The sequence below is a fragment of the Zootoca vivipara genome, chromosome Z1, assembly GCF_965207765.1.
Source record: "Zootoca vivipara chromosome Z1, rZooViv2.hap1.1, whole genome shotgun sequence".
Classification (NCBI taxonomy): domain Eukaryota; kingdom Metazoa; phylum Chordata; class Lepidosauria; order Squamata; family Lacertidae; genus Zootoca; species Zootoca vivipara.
This window is the reverse complement of record NC_142583.1, coordinates 53,781,134-53,798,626: the sequence shown is the minus strand read 5'-3', so window position 1 is coordinate 53,798,626 and position 17,493 is coordinate 53,781,134. Positions and strand designations below refer to the sequence as shown.

The window sequence follows — 17,493 nt, the reverse complement described above, 5'->3', positions numbered from 1 at the left end:
ATTGTTCTGCTACCCTTTCAAAGCTCTCTAGTTTGATGTAGGGACAGATGAATTAGCCACATAATAATAATTTTATTTATACCCTGCCCATCTGACTGCATTGCTCCAGCCACTCTGGAAGGCTTCCAACACATATAAAAACAGAATACAATATCAAACATTGAAAACTTCGGTATAATGTGAGTTTCACGTGTGCTCAATTACAGGTATGTTCCATTCCACCTCAAACTAAATACAGTGGTGCCTCGCTTAACGAATGCCCTGCTTAACAAAATTTCCGCTTAACGAAAGGATTTTTCGAGCGGAGGTTGCCTCGCTAGACGAATTCATTTTATGAAGAATTCGTCTAGCGAATCGCGGTTTCCCATAGGAATGCATTGAAATTCAATTAATGCGTTCCTATGGGCAAAACAAATTTCAAAAAAAAGTCAATGCATTCCTATGGGATTCGCTAGACGAATTTTTCGTTATAAGAAAAGACCCGTGGAACGAATTAAATTCGTCTAGCGAGGCACCACTGTACCAGAACTTTGAAATGGAGAAGCACTGGTGTGATATGATCACATAATGAAGTCCTGAAGGGTCTGAACGATTTTCAAATGCAGCATCATGTCCAACACATTGCAGTAATCCAAGTGGGAGGTTTTGCTTACCATGGACACAGTCTCTTGGATATCTTCTTTGATCTGATCTCTCTCATGTCTGAGAGCCTCCTCCTTCTGCTTCAGGTCATCTCTTTCCCGAGTCAGCACCTGCATCTCTTCTTCACTCTCTTGGAGCCTTTGAGCTAGGCCCAGTTTCTCCATTTCCTCAGCCTCCATTTTAGATGCCCAGGTCTTCAACTGGTCTTTGAGTTGCTCCATTTCACTCAGTTTTTGACGTGCTTCATCAAGTTGTTCTCTCATACCAAGAAGCTTCTCTTGCTCCAAGTCCTTTTCTTGGATCTCTTGGATCTTGCCAGAAAGCTTCGTTATTATTATTTATGGAAAGACAGAAAGTACTTTGACGTTAATAAGGAAGAATGAAGCTCAAGTCCAACTTAGAAACACCAAATTTTGAATCTTGTCATTAAAAGGGTCTTTATAGTGGTCATTTTCTTCCACAAAGCTTTTTGTTACCTGTGGACAATACTGATTTCAGCGAAGTTACACAGTCCCAATTAACATCTAACACTAAGTCAATTTATGCTTGCCAAGAATGAGCAAACCTGTGAGTTTCTGGAGTGAAGATCATGGCCACAGCTCTCCTCCCCAGTCCTGCTGCAGCTGAACCCAGGGCTAAACCATGGTTTGGCCTAGTGTTGCAGAACAAGACAAATCATAAACCCAGGTTTGGATTCAACACCAGTTTAGTCCTGGGTAGCATGAGGGGAGCAGGACTGGGGGAAATAGTGCTGCTGTCATAATATTTACTCCCAACAACCCATATGGAATATTGCTTTTGCTAAGCCATGGTTTTGCTTCGTGTTACATGCAAACCTAGTCAGATTCAAACTAGGCTCATAGTAAGTAACACAAGGGATCTAGTGTACTCCAGTAGCCTAAAAGGGCTTACTTCCTGCCAAATTGCAAAAAAAGAAATGAGAGCATGCCAAAATACTGCTAAGAAGCAGAATACCCTAGAATAGAATTTACGGTATTCCTGGAATTAGTGGTTGCTATTTTGTGCATGCACACAGGAATGTAATAAATAATAATAATAACGATAATTTTATTATTTATACCCCGCCAATCTGGCTGGGTTTCCCCAACCACTCTGGGCAGCTTACAACACATATAAAACATAGTAAAAACATGTTTTGTTTACTAAAACAGAAAATACACCTGCTGTAGTAGCTACCAAAAAGTCATATTCCTGCCTTGTTTTGAGAAGCTGATGGGGATAGCATGGAACCCAGTTCCATGGGTTTGTTAGCTTCACTTTCCATTCATTTCAAAAGGGGTAAATTTGGCTCCTTCTAGCTTAGTGAGTAAAATGGGCATTTTAAAAGTGTGTAGGGAAAGAGTACGCACAATGAGACAGAGAAATGAGAAAGAGTACGCAGAATTCCAGAATTGTGGGATTGGTTCAGGTTTCCTTAAAAAGAAGTTTTAGAAATATTTCAGAAAGTGGTTGTGATCCAAAGCAACCTCGTTAGTGTAGTAGGGTTGAGCACTTTGTGTAACAGCACATTTATGTGCCAGGCCTTGCTGCAATACAAGGAAAAATAGAAGCAAGGGCCCACTCAACTTTTCAGATAGAGCTAAACAAAGACTGAAGTACAGAAATGTTTGCATCAAGAAAAGCCATCAGCTGCTGTATAAAAACAGTCAGAGAACCAGGAAGGACTCACCTCTTGAGTCACTTCATGAATGGTTGCCTGTAGCTTGAGGTTTTCTTCAGCTAGAAGATCTACTTGGCATCTCATCTGCTTGTTTTCTTCTGATGCAGTCAATAATTTCTGCTCCAGTTCATCACAGTGACATTTCAGCTCCTGAAAAGCTAGGTCATTTTGGCGCATTGCTTCAGAATTTACAAAATCTTCTTTGGATTTTAGCGCGGTAGTTGCTTCGCACAGGAGTCTCTCCTTCTCAGATACTTGAGCAAGCAGCATCTCTTTTTCCAAAGCCAGAGAAGCAATCATTTCGGATTTTTCAAGCACCTACACACACATTTATATACACAGAGTATGAGCATGTAGTAGGCAGCTATCATCTCAGCTGTGCTTTATAATACGTGTTCTAGCTGAATGAAGGCTAAGTTTGGTTTTTAGATGTACTTTGTTCCCCTGAACTGGAAGAAAACTACCTTCTACAAGAGACTAGAGAAAAAAAGCTTCAGGTTAACAGGAGATGACTGATCCAACAAATTACATAGCCTAGTAGGGAACTGAACCCAAATATCCCCAGCAATATTTATTTACAAAAATATTTAGAGACTTCCCCTCATATAAAATATCAGGGCTGTGTATAACCAACTTTACAAAAATACACCATAAAAGCAACACAGAATAGTCATAAAACCGACTGGCTCATCTTAGAAAGTTTAAACCACTGAATAGGCCTATTTATTTATTTATTTTTAAGTCTGAAAGTTAGTAACAGGGATGTTGAGGGAATATTCCATGGCATGGTACTGGCATCACTAATTGCCTGACTCCTGGCTAAAGCTACTTGGGTTTCTGAGGCATGGGGGACAACTATTAGAAGAAGCTTTCAAAAAATTAAGAGGAATGCAAGTTCTGCAACTGCTTGCGATGCCAGAACTTTTTACTGATTAAAATTATTTACAGAAGTTACTGTAGTAGAAGCAGGCCAGTCTTCCAGCATAATTAACTATATTCTGGGTAGGGAAAAATATATTTCCATAAAGTGAAATGTGTTCTAAGAAAGCCCTGACCTCCTTCTGGAAGATTTCAGTGTCAGGTCCCGAACGGGCTTCTAATGATGCAGCTGCTTCTTTCCTTAAAGTTGAGTTCTCTTCCAGAGCTTTATTCAGTTCATCTTTTAAACCCGCAATCTTCCTTTCCAGTTCCATACATGAGAGTAAGTCTGGGGGTGGGGTGAGTGGAAAGATTTCAATGGATAAAACTGACAAAGATTCACTACCACTGTGTTGCAAGCAAACTCTAGATATACAGTTCTTGCTCCGTAGTTCTCAGCTTCTGTGAAAATATCCCGCTAAAGCATGCACCCTTTCCAGCAGTTTACACCCTGGTTTCCGACATGCAAACTTCCTTGAAAGAATCTACTTGCCTATGCACCCCTGAAGCTCAATTTCCATCTTCTCGGGGGGCTCAGCCTAAACCCACCAGTCCACTTCTCCCCCTCCCCAGTGCTTCCCCACCTAAAAATGTTTAGGGGTACTCTCATTTTGACTCAAGAAAATCAACATTTTATAGTTCAAATCCGGGGAAATAAATACAGTAAATGGACAAAAATACAAAGATTCACAAAATGTTTGGGGGTATACATCCCCCTGCACCCCCCGAAAAACAGCACTGTCCCTCCCACAGCCCTTGCTATGCATCTCGTTTTCAAAAGCTTACCCCCCCTAATTCTCCAGCCCGCTCCATAATCCTGATATTAAGGGGCAGCCACAATTTTTATTTTAATTCCATGCAGCCACTGTCTAATCCATGCATCCCTAAACTGCGGCCCTCCAGATGTTTTGGCCTACAGCTCCCATGATCCCTAGCTAACAGGACCAGTGGTTGGGGAAGATGGGAATTGTAGTCCAAAACATCTGGAGGGCCAAAGTTTGAGGATGCCTGGTCTAATCTAATGTCTGAATTGCACATCAGTAAAGCATGCTATCAGGACATAAACTGACTGAAAGCCATGAGCCTAAAGTCCCCAGTCAGTAAGGTGTCTGCCAACCAAGTCCATGACTGGCTGGAAGGATGCAAGGGCAAAGAAGGACAGAGCCATAAACCTCTCCAGGGTTTTTTGTTTTAATCCTGGTGCACTGTATCACGAATGAATGGTCAGTTGCTATACATCAGGATTGGCTAAATGAACCAACTAATCCCAGTTGAGATGCAGCAAATAATTTAAAAATTGCTTGTTTGCCATGCCCCTTGCATTCAGCCTGCCTTTATCAGGGACCCAGACTTTAATGTGGCAGGACCTGCTATGTGGAACTTCTTGCCAGCAGAAGTTGAGCATGAGTCAACGCCTGCTTGCTCTTAGACATCTTTTCAGAACTGTGCTGTTAAGACAAACCTTAGGGATGCAAATTCTGTGCCAAACCCACATTGATATTTTTTCATTTACATTATTGTAGCATTATGTTTCCGTGTTGCGCATTGTCTTGTTTTTTATTAAAACGGTGCCTTATAAATATTTAAACTAACTTTTAGGGGCCTGAACATGTGTGCCACCAGTTTTAATTCATTTTTAAAAAATTCCTCAGCTATCAGAAGTTCAGGAAAAAGCCCAATTATGTGAAGAACCTTCTTGTTCTAAATCAATTCCATTAAAAAGGTACCATTTGGAACTCTTCCCTCCAAAAGCGATGCCAGCTTTGCATTTTCCTGCAGGTAGTACTGCAATTCGTTCTGCAAGTCAGATTGCATTTTCTTGTAGGTGACTTTTCCAGAATCTAACTGTCTTCTGTAACACTCAATGTCTTTTTCCATTTGCTTGTACGTTTCTGAGAGCTGGTCCTACATGGGAGCAAGTTAACATGCCATTACCCTTGTCCATTTACATGCCAGGAGAGTGACAGATTTGTACACAGCGCCACGTAATTCAGTAGCAGCATCCTCTCCCTCTTCCAGATTGTAATAGCACTGTTATCCCAGCCCATATCACCCCAAGGAGGCACCATTGGGATTCTACTAGGAAACAGCATTGATCACAGGAAAGGCCCTACTGGAAGCTTATTATTTTAATGTATTTCCTTAAGCCAGTGTTTCCCAACCTTGTGCCTCCAGCTGTTTTCGGACTACAATTCCCATCATTCCTGACCACTGGTCTTGCTAGCTATGGATGATGGGAATTGTAGTCTCAAAACATCTGGAGGCACAAGGTTGGGAAACACTGCCTTAAGCTATTGCCATTCTGCTCTTCATCAAAAATGGGCCACAGGGCAGTTTACATCTGATTTAAGGCAATAAAAAAGCATATCACAAGAAAACAAAGATAAAAAATTCTCATAAATTGCACGAAGGATGTAATTAGCAGCATCACAACTCAGAAATTACTATACCCATCAGCCTTTTAAAACCTGACTCCAAAAGGTGAGTTTTGACCTGGTTTCTAAGCAAATATAGAGGCACACCTCAGTGGGGAAGACATTCCACAGACATAAGCCACTAGAAAAAGATGGGGGTTTTTTTTGTCTCCCCCCCAGGCCACTCAGACATTACATAAAAGGCAAGTAAAAACCGACTCCATCCCAAGTCCACATATATACACACCATTTTTTCTTTTAGTGCAATGTTTTCACTCCTGAGGAATGAAGATTCTCTCTTGGAATCCAGTGCTACTGCCTCAGCATCGCTGAGAGACTGCTTCATTTTTTGCATTTCGGCCGAGTTATTCAAAATCTGCTGAAAGTATGAGAGCATGAGGGTAGTGTGTAAGTGTATGTATATGTATATGTATATGCCACCCACCCACCCTGCAAGAATCCCCAGGAATCAAGGACAAATAAAAAAAGAACCCTGCTTAAAAAAAGATGAAAGATTTAGACGTACTGATGTCATGTCTCTTTCCCCACTTTCTGTCTTTGCTTCTCTTGTAAGATTTCTTAGCTCACTGACGTGGTTTTCCAGTGCTTTGATTTTATTCCTTTGCTCCTCGATCGTCAAGTCTTTTGACATTACTTCCTCCTGATAAAGCAAGCAAGAGGAAAACACACCAGAAGTGCAAGGTGTTTAGGCACACCATTCTATTTCCCAGCTTGATAGGGGGCTTAGGGGTTGCGCAGCATTACACTAAAATTGACAAACCGACCGAAGAATTCAAGGCATTTGGCTAAGACTAAACAATAGTGTTCCGTTTCATTATACATGCAAGGCCTACCACCAGCAGCAGCTCACCTGAAGATCTTGATTGCAAGCTTCAGCATTTGTAATAATAGCCTTTAAGCTGGAAATTTCATGCATTAGTTGCATCTGTGGAGCAATCGAAGCAAAATGGCATAGGGAGTTAGGAAGCACCTTTCAGTCAGGTTTACCTGCAGTCACCCACCACGAAAACAAGCAGGCCCTGCATTCAGCTCCCCTCCAAACCACAGCGGAGCCAAGTTGTTACTGTAGAACACATAGCAGAAAATTTTGCGAGCTTACAGTGGTGAGAAGCCCTGGGAAATCAAGTCTTAACGTCGCATTACTAACAGAGGGCTTTTTAACCCTTCAAAACACTAATGGCAGAACACACTGCTAATATACGCTGACAAGTGTTTTACAGAAGAACAGGTCCACTCTTTTCAGGGTTGCAGACTGAAAAGGGTGGAGCATAGATATTTTAACAAAATAAAATAAAATATGAAATAAGAGAGAAGCCTTGGCTGCACGTTGAAAGGAGATGGGGGTCAAGTGAAATTCTTTTGGCACTACCATAGGGAAGACCATGTCCTTTATGTCCATAGGCCATACTGAAAACAGTGGAAGAAACAGAGCAGGGTCAAGACAATTGTGTTAGACCCAGTTTTGTTGCTAGGGGTGTGAGATGCAGCACTTTTCAGCAGCACTTTTCCATCAGCTGTGCATCCCTGTCCCCCTAATGGCCACAGTGATCCATGCCATCACCATTTCCTGACTAGACTACTGCAGTGTGTCGTACCTGGGGCTGCTTTGGAAGACTGAAAAAATTAGACAATTCTTAAATACAGGTGAAGGGAACACATCTCACCTTCCCTGAAGGAAAGGTACTGACTGCCAGCCTGCTTGAACCCTATTTACAGTGGCAGCACTTACTTTTAAAATCTTATGTGGCTTTGAGATCCAGTATCACCGGAACCTGCCATTTTACTAGCACCAAAGGATGTTTTCTGCCACCCCCTTTCTAATGAGGACATAAAATTAAAAAGACTGGGTTGATTTGATTTGAGGAGGGCAGTGATCAGGGGATATTCTCTGCAGTGGCATCCTTTTTATTTCTACAGGCATTCATTCAAGCGTGTCTCTTGCTTTAATCCTGCTGATGTATATAAGCACTACTGAGTTTTACTGTTTTGATAGTTAAATATTAAAGCAGCAGAAGCAATTAACTGAGTTCAATTCAGACTAAGTTAGTTGCCATAATCCCATTGCTTTCAATCGGAGTTCACTTAAGTCATAAAACAATGTTCACATTAATTTAAATGAGATATGCATGCAACAGAGCCAGGATCCAGCTAATTTTGATCTTGTTTAAATGATTTTGTCAGCCACTCAGAAATTGTAAAAAGAAAAGATGGCCTAGAAATAGGACTATTTACACACCCACTTTGTCTTACCTCTTGTTCGTTTGCTGTCTCTCTTTCGAGAGCCACAAACTCATAAGTGGACATTTTCTCCTTCAGCTCTTTGAGCTCACATTCAATCTCCTCTTTCTCCATTTGCAGATTTTTTACTTCTTCTTTTAAGGCTATTTGTTCAGAGACAGCATTATCCTAGCCAGGAGAGAGGCAGAGTGAGATTAAAAGGTTTTACCTACACTTTCAAATTAAATTCCTAGAGAACGCTGAAGCTGACTTACCCTCTCATCTACTAGGGTTTCACAAAGGATGACAGAATCTGCAAAATCTTTATGAATCTAGAAGAAATATTTTTTTTTGAAAGTTACAAGATGCCTCCTCTGTTACCTAGTAAAATTTCATCTCCTTACCAATATTTTATTTAAACTCATTTTTAACGGTCACTCTTCACACCATTAGAATCTCAAAGTGACTTACAAATATGTAAAAACCTTAATACTGAAAGCACTTGCTTGTTCCTTCAGCAATATATTGGTAGCTCAAAACTGTTGTTGCCAAAGCAATACTGAGAGCTAGACATCATTTGTATACTAAGTTCCAGCCAGTTTTCAGGGCTTGCAAAAAACCCTGAAAAAGAGAGGTGAGCTTTCCAAACCACAGAATTTCTCTCCCTTAAATTCTGCACTCAGTTCCACCCCATCAAACCAAATGTAAAAGAAGTCATGTTGTTCCAACATAGTTAATAGGGGGTAATTAAGAAATTGTTGTTGCAAAAAAAGAGGAAAGGTTAGGAAGCCTGCAAAGGGGGATACTCTCCACTCCCAGCTTTGTTCTTGCAATAGGTGTAGGAACCTTTTCCATTCCAAGGGTGACATTCATTTCTCAGCAACCTTCTGGGGGCCATATCCATGAGGTGGGAGGGGTCAGAGAAAAATTGGGTGGTACAATGAATGTAAATTTCACCTCTGGTGCAGCAGGCTAGTTTCCACACACATAAATACCACTTACCAAACCAACCTCAGTTCCCGGAATCCATTCCTCTTCAGGAATTGTAACACTGGCTGTCATCCATTGATCATCACGTTCTGAGGACTCTGAGGATACAGCTGAAAGACAACCCATTTTGCCAAAATAAAAGTGTGTATACTTAAGATGCAGATAGGGGAAAACTGGGTCCAGTTCTGGGCACTACAATTTAAGAGGGCTATTGACAAACAGGAACGTGTGCAAAGGAGGGTGACCAAGATGATCAAGCGTCTGGAAACCAAGTCTTATGAGGAAAGTTTGAAGAAGCTGGGTATGTTTAGCCTGGAAAAGAGACTACAGGGAGATATGATAGCCATCTTCAAATAACTCAAGGGCTGCCATGTAGAAGATAGAGCAAGTTTGCTTTCTCCTGCTCTGGAGGTTGGACTTGAACCCATGGCTTCAAGTTACAAAAAAGGAGATTCCGACTAAACATTGGGAAGAACTTTCTGACAGGAGTAGTGGTTCAACAGTGGAACCAACTTCCTCGGGAGGTGGTGGACTCTCCTTCCTTGGAGGTTTCTAAGCAGAAGTTAAATGACCATCTGTCATGGATGCTTTAGCTAAGATTCCTGCATTGCAGGGGGTTGGACAAGATGACCCTTGGGATCCCTTCCAACACTACAATTCTATGACTAAGTTCTTGAGACAAATGCAGAAAGATGTAGAGAAAGGAACTGAGCTTTGGTTACCTTGGGACCCAATGGGTCTAATTCTCCTCTGCCATGGGAGAAAGAGAACATGAGCAGCCAAATGCAAGCAGCGAGAGTGTTAGCTACAGTAGCCTTTGCTAGCATTTGTAAGGAAACCAGCTCTCCCTAGTGCCTAAAGATCGAACTCAGAATCAGATCTCTGGAGCTTCTCTGTTCTCTTCAGATCTAGCAATAGCATTCAGTAGAATAAACATATGCAGCTTAAAGACAGCCTTCAAAATAGGTGCAATAGTTTAACTATTTGCAGCTCACTGTGGATATTGGTTAAACAATGTATTATCTAAGTTCTAACATATCCCAACCTACAATTCTTCAGCCCATATTTTATATAGCACCTTTTAAAATAGTTTCCATGCATAACAAACTTACACTCTTCCATTTCTGATAGACAAGACAAAGATGTTTTAAACTGTTTGGCTTTTGGGGGAAAGCTTCCCAGGAGACATTCCCCTCCTTCCTGGTTTATTGCTCCTGGAGCCCAGGTCACTCTCCTCTTCCTTCGAATCTTAAAAAAATAAAAAATAAAATCAAGGCACATAGGAGAATTAAAGGAAGTTAGATCTTTTTATAAGCACAATCCCATTTGCTGATGTCTTGGAATTTGTACATGGCCTAGTGATGACAAATTCAGTTGAAGCTAGTGTTTGTAGGTTCTACCATAAGCATTTATATAAGCAAAATATGTTTGCAAGCACCATAAGCAACTTGAACTCACTGTGTCTCACTAGTCGGGTGACAAGTAGCAGCTTCAGAATTCTACACAAAGCTCTATTTTGCGAGGCTGTGAGCCGGGGAGAGTGACATAAGACACAACTGCCACATGCCCTTCAATCCCAGCCCTCGGGGGTGAGGCTGGGGTTGAAGGGTACATGGCATCCTTCTTACACTGCCCTCCATGAACCGCAAAGTTGCGCAGGGCCCTCAGTGGCGAGGGCTGGACTGGAGAGCAGCAGGCTCCATTCACCCTCCACGCTCTGCACTCCTGGCACAATAAAAGCACACTCAGTCGCTGGTGCCTGTTCTTATACCAGCTTCCCAATTTGAACTTCCTGCTTCAAGCATGCCTTAACAGAGCTATGTTAAGCTTCCACACATTGGAAGGGCCTTTTCTACAGTGGTACCCTTCTAGTCATTCCCAGGTTTCCTTCACCCCATTTGGTTACTTAATAACAGCTGCTACAAGAAATGCGGAAGAACCACCAGTTTTTTACCAAAGGACCAACAACACTTAAAAATTTTTAAATCTTACCTTGAACTCTTGCGCGGATGCAAAAGAAGGTGCCGTCACCAGCATCTCAGTGAGAGTCCTTATTTTCTCCTGCTGTTCTTTTTGAAGAGCATTCTTCTCTTCAAGGATCTGTGCCAGCTGGGATTGTGGTGAAACCTACAAAGGGAAAGCATCAATAACAAAGGTCAAAAGGCACACAATACTGTTCATAGTAAGGTGTACATGATTTCCCAAGCAAGGAAAATCTGTTATGAAGGGTATTTTTTGTAAATGACCCGCTGAAAACATACACACACTTTTGGGAATACTTTACTACCCCAAGCCAAATTTTCAATCTAGCTTGGGGTAGTAAAATCCTTCAAAACAAATCCATGTGTGTGGTGCCTGGAGAAGGTATTGAAGTTTACATTATAGAAAAAATTACCCTAACATACTAGGATACCCGTGTTCTTTTGTGTAGACCCCTCCTTGCTTGGATTGTGGTTGTTAATTTGTATATTAACGTGATGGTAATAATGTACTATAAGTACTAATGGCTGTGAAGGTTAAACATCAGCATTAAACAAGGAAAGCATTTAAGTTCCTCAGTCAGTTCTATGAAATTGAGTCTGAACCCCCCCTGTGTGGAAAGAGTTGCATACATGCAACAACCAATTACGGAAATGCGCAACTGAAAGACATGAGATTGCATATGGCAACGAACCTGGAAGTGACCCAAAAATGTTCCTCAGCATGTCACGAAATGGGCGTAACAGGGCTGGGGTACACTTATACATGCTCCTCCAACATATGTGGGGGCCGGGAATAGAACCCCCACACGAAATGGTTGTCAACTTTATTAAGAGTTGCCATTGAAATTCGGCCAGACTCTGAAAATGGAGACTGCGTCTAAAAACAGATTATGGCCTCCTCACTTGGTATAGGCAGCTGACCCTAAACAGAAATAAGTTTTATAATCCGAGTCACCAACTAAAAGAATGGTATTGCCACCGGCATTCGAGATTACCCACAGATATTTGAACTTCTAAAAGATAAATGTGTTGTGCTTTTAAGGTATAATTGCTGGCAAAACAGAGCATGAATCCTATTTAAAAACAAAACAAAATATCTATAGATGCAATTTGACCCGTTTCAGCCTAGAACTCTTAGATTTCAAGGTAGACAACTTACTTCTTCTAGGCGTCGTTTCAGGTCTTCTATTTCTAAACGATATCTCTTCAGAAGGGCATCCTCAGTCAGAACTTCGTTTACTATGGGGCTATTTTTCATATTTTTAGCTGTACTAGCAAACTAGGAGAGATGGGTACATGGAGTCACAACCGCTCTTTGAAGGAGAAGTCAGAAAAAAATTCATTTCTGCAAAATCTTTTGAAAATTACAGAAATATGGAATCATAAAAATCAACATTTGCTATTACAGTAAATACAAATGGGACACATTAAACGAAATTTTTCAGCATACCTTCACCTCCCCACAGGAGGGATAAGCCTAGGTTAGCCAACCTGGTGCCCCCCAGATGTTGCTGAACTACAACTCCCATCACCTGACCATGTTGACCATGGCTGATGGGAGCTGGAGTCCTCCAACATCTGGAGGGCAACAGATAAGCTATCAGGAGCTCAAGTAGGCCATTCTCCCCACCTTTTCCTTTTCCACCTGATATTCAAGACTCCATGACTACCATGAAAGCTTAGTCTTTACAGGCTCCCTTTTTAAAAGAGTTGAAGGGGTTGTTTCTGCAAATGTTAGTATCCACCCCAGCTATTAGAGGAAGTCTTTGAAGGGGAAGTCTGATTTCTCATAGTTCTATAACTCCAGATACATATACAAGAACAGGCATCCCCAAACTGCGGCACTCCAGATGTTTTGGCCTACAACTCCCATGATCCCTAGCTAACAGGACCAGTAGTCAGGGATGATGGGAATTGTAGTCCAAAATATCTGGAGGGCCGAAGTTTGGGGATGCCTGTACTAGAACAAAGCATGCCAGGTTAAAGAGAGGGAAATAATTTCTTGCCTACTTGTCAATTTGGGCAACTTTGCCCACAAAACTTTTCGAGGAAGGAAATGGAACTGTATGGTTTTACCTGGAGCGTGCTAAAAGTTTCTTCTAGGGATGCTGGAGTGACTGTGCAGATAATAACAGTCTTAGCATTTCCACCCAGTGAATTCTGGAGAATCCGTGTTAGCTTGCTATCTCTGTAGTTAATGTAGCCTCTGGTGAAGGAGGATGAACAAAAAAGGAACAATGAAGTTTTTACTTATTAAGTAGAGGAAAATTGGCCCAAGAGCTGATCTATTACATAGGACAGAAACAGCCCAATGTGGTGCCTTCCAAAGGTTGTTGGATGACAACTCCCATCAGGCCCAGACAGATTGCCTGCGGTGGTGGGAACTGTAGTCAAACAACCTAGGGATGGTACAGTCATACCTCAGTTAAAGTATGCTGTGGTTTGAGTACTTTCAGTTTAAGTACTCCGCGGACCCGGAAGTGTTTACTTCTGGGTTCCGCCGCGCGAACATGCGCAGAAGCGATCTGCGCGGTCCACGCATGCACAGAAGCGATCTGCGCAGTTTGTGCATGCGCAGAAGCGCTCTATCGGTGCTTCGCACACCAACGGCGCTCAGTTTAAGTACTTTTCGGGGAGCGAATGGCACCCCGGAACCAATTAAGTACGTTAACTGAGGTACCACTGTACTACATTGGCTGCCTGGTCTAGAATCAAGTGAGAACACTTTTCAATACAGCACAAACTAAAGAACTTTTCTTAACTACATTGTCCTTACCCAGCCTGATCATCACAAAGCTTCTTGATAACTTGGCCCAAGATGAAGAGACTCCGGTTTATATTGCAGCCTTCCTTGAGACGAATCCCTAGGCATCAAACATAATTTTATTTTCAGACAACAAAAAAGTTGTCCCTCACAGCTACCATATTGGGAGTTAACATAGAGCTCCTGAATGTGATTGCTTTCTTCTTCATTCTCCATTTTTCCTCCTCTTCTATTGTTTTTACCTACCCATAGGCTCACAAGCTTTTCAGATATGAAAATAGATTCCTATTAAAAGAAACTTTTAGGAACTTTACAAGTGTTAAATAACAATACTGGGCAGTATCCAAAGTTGCCCATCTCCTGACAGAAGGCAACTATCAGCAGAATGGGCAATTTTCAGCGATTCCCCATTCCGTCCTTAAATCTGCTCTAGATGTTTCCTCAATCCTCTGCAACAGATTAAAGAGGGGCACAGGGTCCTGTGTAGGGTGAATCACCAAAAAAAATTCTCTCCCCTGTTTTGCCAACCTGTTCCTTCTGTCAATGAAAGGACTGCATTGGAGACACCCAATAAGACTTCAACATTATTAGTGCTGTGATGAATTATGCCATTTAACTCAGAAATATTGAATAACTTCAGCCAAAAGGAGGAAGATAATGCTAGAAGGCCTATAACCAAATATTATATTCATTAAATTTATATACCACCCTTCATCTAAGGATCATGGGGCAGTTTACAATAGTCTCTGCAGAAGCAGGGATGAGGAACTTGTGATCCTCCAATGTGTTGTTGGAAGACAACTTCCATCATTGCTGACCACTGGCCATACTGGCTAGGATTGCTAGGAGTTTGTATCCAACTTCTAGAGCACCACAGATCCTCATCCTTGCCGTTAGATTTTTGTGCAAGAGTCTCCTAGTAGGGAAAGTTACATCTGCATCACTCTTGTGTTCCAAATATGATGAATTTTACTGTTAAGCTGTAAATGGCTTACATAAATAAGAGCAAGCATGCCCAGCAACAGAACCCTGGGGGTGGGAATTACTTGTCAGGTTTTTTACATGTTTTACAAGTTAGGATTTAGCAGATTACCAGAAAAGCTTTATCATCATCATCAGCTACATACCTTCAGCACCTGTTTGGCTAGCTCTTTCACTTCCTGCCAGATCTACGAAATTCTGAAAATGTAAGTAAGACTGTGTTAAGACACCATTCTCACACAAGATCTATTCAAATCACCTATTGATTGAACGACTGAATTCCAAACAGCGGCAGATGAAAGCCTGAGATAAATGAGTTTCTGAGACTGTACATGAGCAGTAAAAGGTCCCTGGCCACGAGTTTAAATCAAAGGAACAACAACAATTTTGTGCAGCACTGGTCACTACATCTGGGAGAAAATACATTTAACTGAACAACATTTAACCGTCATGAAAGCGAAAGAACAGAGGAAATGTGTGTTAAAGGGAGCCAGTCATCTGTAGATTGCATCTCAGATTCATGATGGTCTGCAACAGAAGAAAAAGGTAGAAGGATGTGCATACTCTCTGATTTGATGTTTTGATCACTTTAAGAACAGACATAAAGGGGTACCTCACAAGATGAAATTAATTCGTTCTACGAGTCGTTTCGTCTTGCGAAAATTTCGTCTTGCAAAGCACGGTTTCCCATAGGAATGCATTGAAATTTAATTAATGCGTTCCTATGGGCAAAAAAAGTCAGAACGAAGTCAATCCTCAGCCTGATGGGGACATAAGACGCGAGGGGGGCGTGAGGCGCCGCTACCCTCCGGGGTTCCTGCAGGTCCGTCCCCGTGGCGCGCTTACTTCCCCTTCCCCCAGCTCGCCCTCCAGCCTCGCGTCTGGCGCCGACTCACCCGCAGAGCCCAGGAGCAGCCACAGCAGCCACATTGCCCCCAAGTGCCAGGGCCACTCCGGAAAGTTTTAAACCGAGCGCCTCTTCCTCTCGGCCCAAGCCCGGCCCAGGCGGCTGTGCGGGCGGGGAGGGGGAAGCAGGAGGAGGGTCAGGGAGAGGCTCCCTCCCTCCAGACAGCCAGCCTGCCTGCTGTCTATGCGCTTGCTCTCCCGTTCGCGCGCAGCCTCTGGAGCACAGGGTGGTGAGGCTACTTCGTCTTGCGAAGCACGGCCATAGAACAATTCGTCCTGCGAGTCTCCCAAAAAATCGCAAGATGCTTTCGTCTTGCGAGTTTTCCGTTGGACGAGGCATTCGTCTTGCGAGGTACCACTGTAACTGAATTTCTACTATAGTCCAAGGAACCAATGTGGCATAGTGGTGTCTGGCTAGGACATAGGAGGCTAGGGTTCAAATCCCCACACAGCCACAAAGACTTTGGTCTCTCAACCTAACTTACCTCGTAGGGTTGATGTAAGGATAAAATGGAGGGGGACAAAATCAAGTAGGCCACCTTAGCTTCTTGAAGGTGGGACATAAATGTAATAATAATATGGGCATTGTTTAGTCTGCACCTCTTCAGTATGTTCCAGCAATGTCAATGGAACTTGCTTTTGAATAAACATTAGGACTTCTGTGCCAAACGGACTTGAAACCCAGAGCAACTGAATTTCTGTTGCTGCTATTTCCCAGGCAGAAACAGCCCTATTAAACACTTCAGAAGTTCATTAGCCTTCCACAGTCCCAATATATATTTGGCTCTGCCGGACAGATCGCAAACAGAAAGCACACAAGGCTGGCCCAATATATTTCCTCCCTGAACCGAAGCACCTCTTTCTGTATAGCCAAGTTAACCAGATTGGTGGCAAGACAACATCCTCTACTTCAGGGGTAGGCAACCTAAGGCCCGGGGGCCAGATGTGGCCCAATTGCCTTCTAAATCCTGCCCACGGACGGTCCCGGAATCAGCGTGTTTTTACATGAGTAGAATATGTCCTTTTATTTAAAATGAATCTCGAGGTTATTTGTGGGGCCTGCCTGGTATTTTTACATGAGAAGAATGTGTGCCTTTATTTAAAATGCATCTCTGGGTTATTTGTGGGGCATAGGAATTCGTTCTTTTTTTTGTCAAAAATATAGTCCGGCCCCCCACAAGGTCTGAGGGACGGTGGACCGGCCCACGGCTGAAAAAGGTTTCTGACCCCTGCTCTACTTCATCTTAGGACAGCAGCCTAGCTTAGGGGGCAGAGTGGGTCATATGGCACACAAACCTCTTTCCTCCAAATGTTAAAGCATTTGGGGCTTTCAGAGGAAAGGCAAGTTAAGGAGGGACGTGCTAGAGGTGAATAAGATTCTGTATGGTATCGAGAAGGCAGATAGGGCTAAGTTTCTCTCCATCTCTCTCATATAATACTAGAACTCAGGGTCAGCCAACAAAGCTAAGATTCAGGACAGACAAGAGAGAGAACTTCTTCACACAGTACATAGTTAAACTATGGAATTCACTCACTCAATACATAGTAATAGCCACCAACTTGGAAGCCTTTAAAAGAGGATCAGACAAATCCATAGAGTACAAGTCTATCAAGGACTACTAGCTATGATGGCTAAGTTCCGCCTCCACTACCAGCTGCTGTGAATCATAAGTAGAGAAACAGCTGTTAAGCTGGGGTCCTGCTTGGATCTCGGGCACCTGGTTCACCACTGTGAGGACAGGATACTAGAATAAACAGGCCGTTGGTGTGATCCAGCAGGGCTTGTCTCATGTTCCTGTAATGCACACAAGCTGCAGCATCCTTCAATAGTAGTTTTTTCTACCAACCCATTTACAAACCTCAGTTCTATCTTTCAAAGAACTCACCAAGTGAGAAACCATTACAGCGCCGTCGTAGCTTGAACTATCAGTCTTCTCTTTGCTTTCAATTATCTTAAAAAAAGCACGCAAAGTTGTG

The 17,493-nt window shown here is 42.5% G+C and overlaps 1 protein-coding gene across 4 annotated transcripts in view; it reads right to left on the bottom strand.

Moving 5' to 3' along the window:
* Positions 1-17,493, bottom strand: part of CENPE (centromere protein E) — a 40,435-nt gene that overhangs the window by 15,982 nt on the left and 6,960 nt on the right. The window contains exons 8-24 of one of the 4 annotated variants that reach the window (XM_035112329.3): positions 17,403-17,468; positions 14,757-14,808; positions 13,642-13,729; positions 12,942-13,071; positions 12,025-12,144; positions 10,876-11,010; positions 9,996-10,131; positions 8,896-8,993; positions 8,169-8,225; positions 7,927-8,082; positions 6,527-6,601; positions 6,182-6,316; positions 5,903-6,034; positions 4,969-5,146; positions 3,379-3,530; positions 2,333-2,641; positions 654-965 (exon numbers count right to left, since the gene is read on the bottom strand). In XM_035112329.3, the coding sequence (XP_034968220.3) occupies positions 654-965; positions 2,333-2,641; positions 3,379-3,530; positions 4,969-5,146; positions 5,903-6,034; positions 6,182-6,316; positions 6,527-6,601; positions 7,927-8,082; positions 8,169-8,225; positions 8,896-8,993; positions 9,996-10,131; positions 10,876-11,010; positions 12,025-12,144; positions 12,942-13,071; positions 13,642-13,729; positions 14,757-14,808; positions 17,403-17,468 (2,331 nt within the window). The remainder of the gene's footprint in view (positions 1-653; positions 966-2,332; positions 2,642-3,378; positions 3,531-4,968; positions 5,147-5,902; positions 6,035-6,181; positions 6,317-6,526; positions 6,602-7,926; positions 8,083-8,168; positions 8,226-8,895; positions 8,994-9,995; positions 10,132-10,875; positions 11,011-12,024; positions 12,145-12,941; positions 13,072-13,641; positions 13,730-14,756; positions 14,809-17,402; positions 17,469-17,493) is intronic. The other 3 variants (XM_060278482.2, XM_060278483.2, XM_088661113.1) reach the window with 3 other exon arrangements.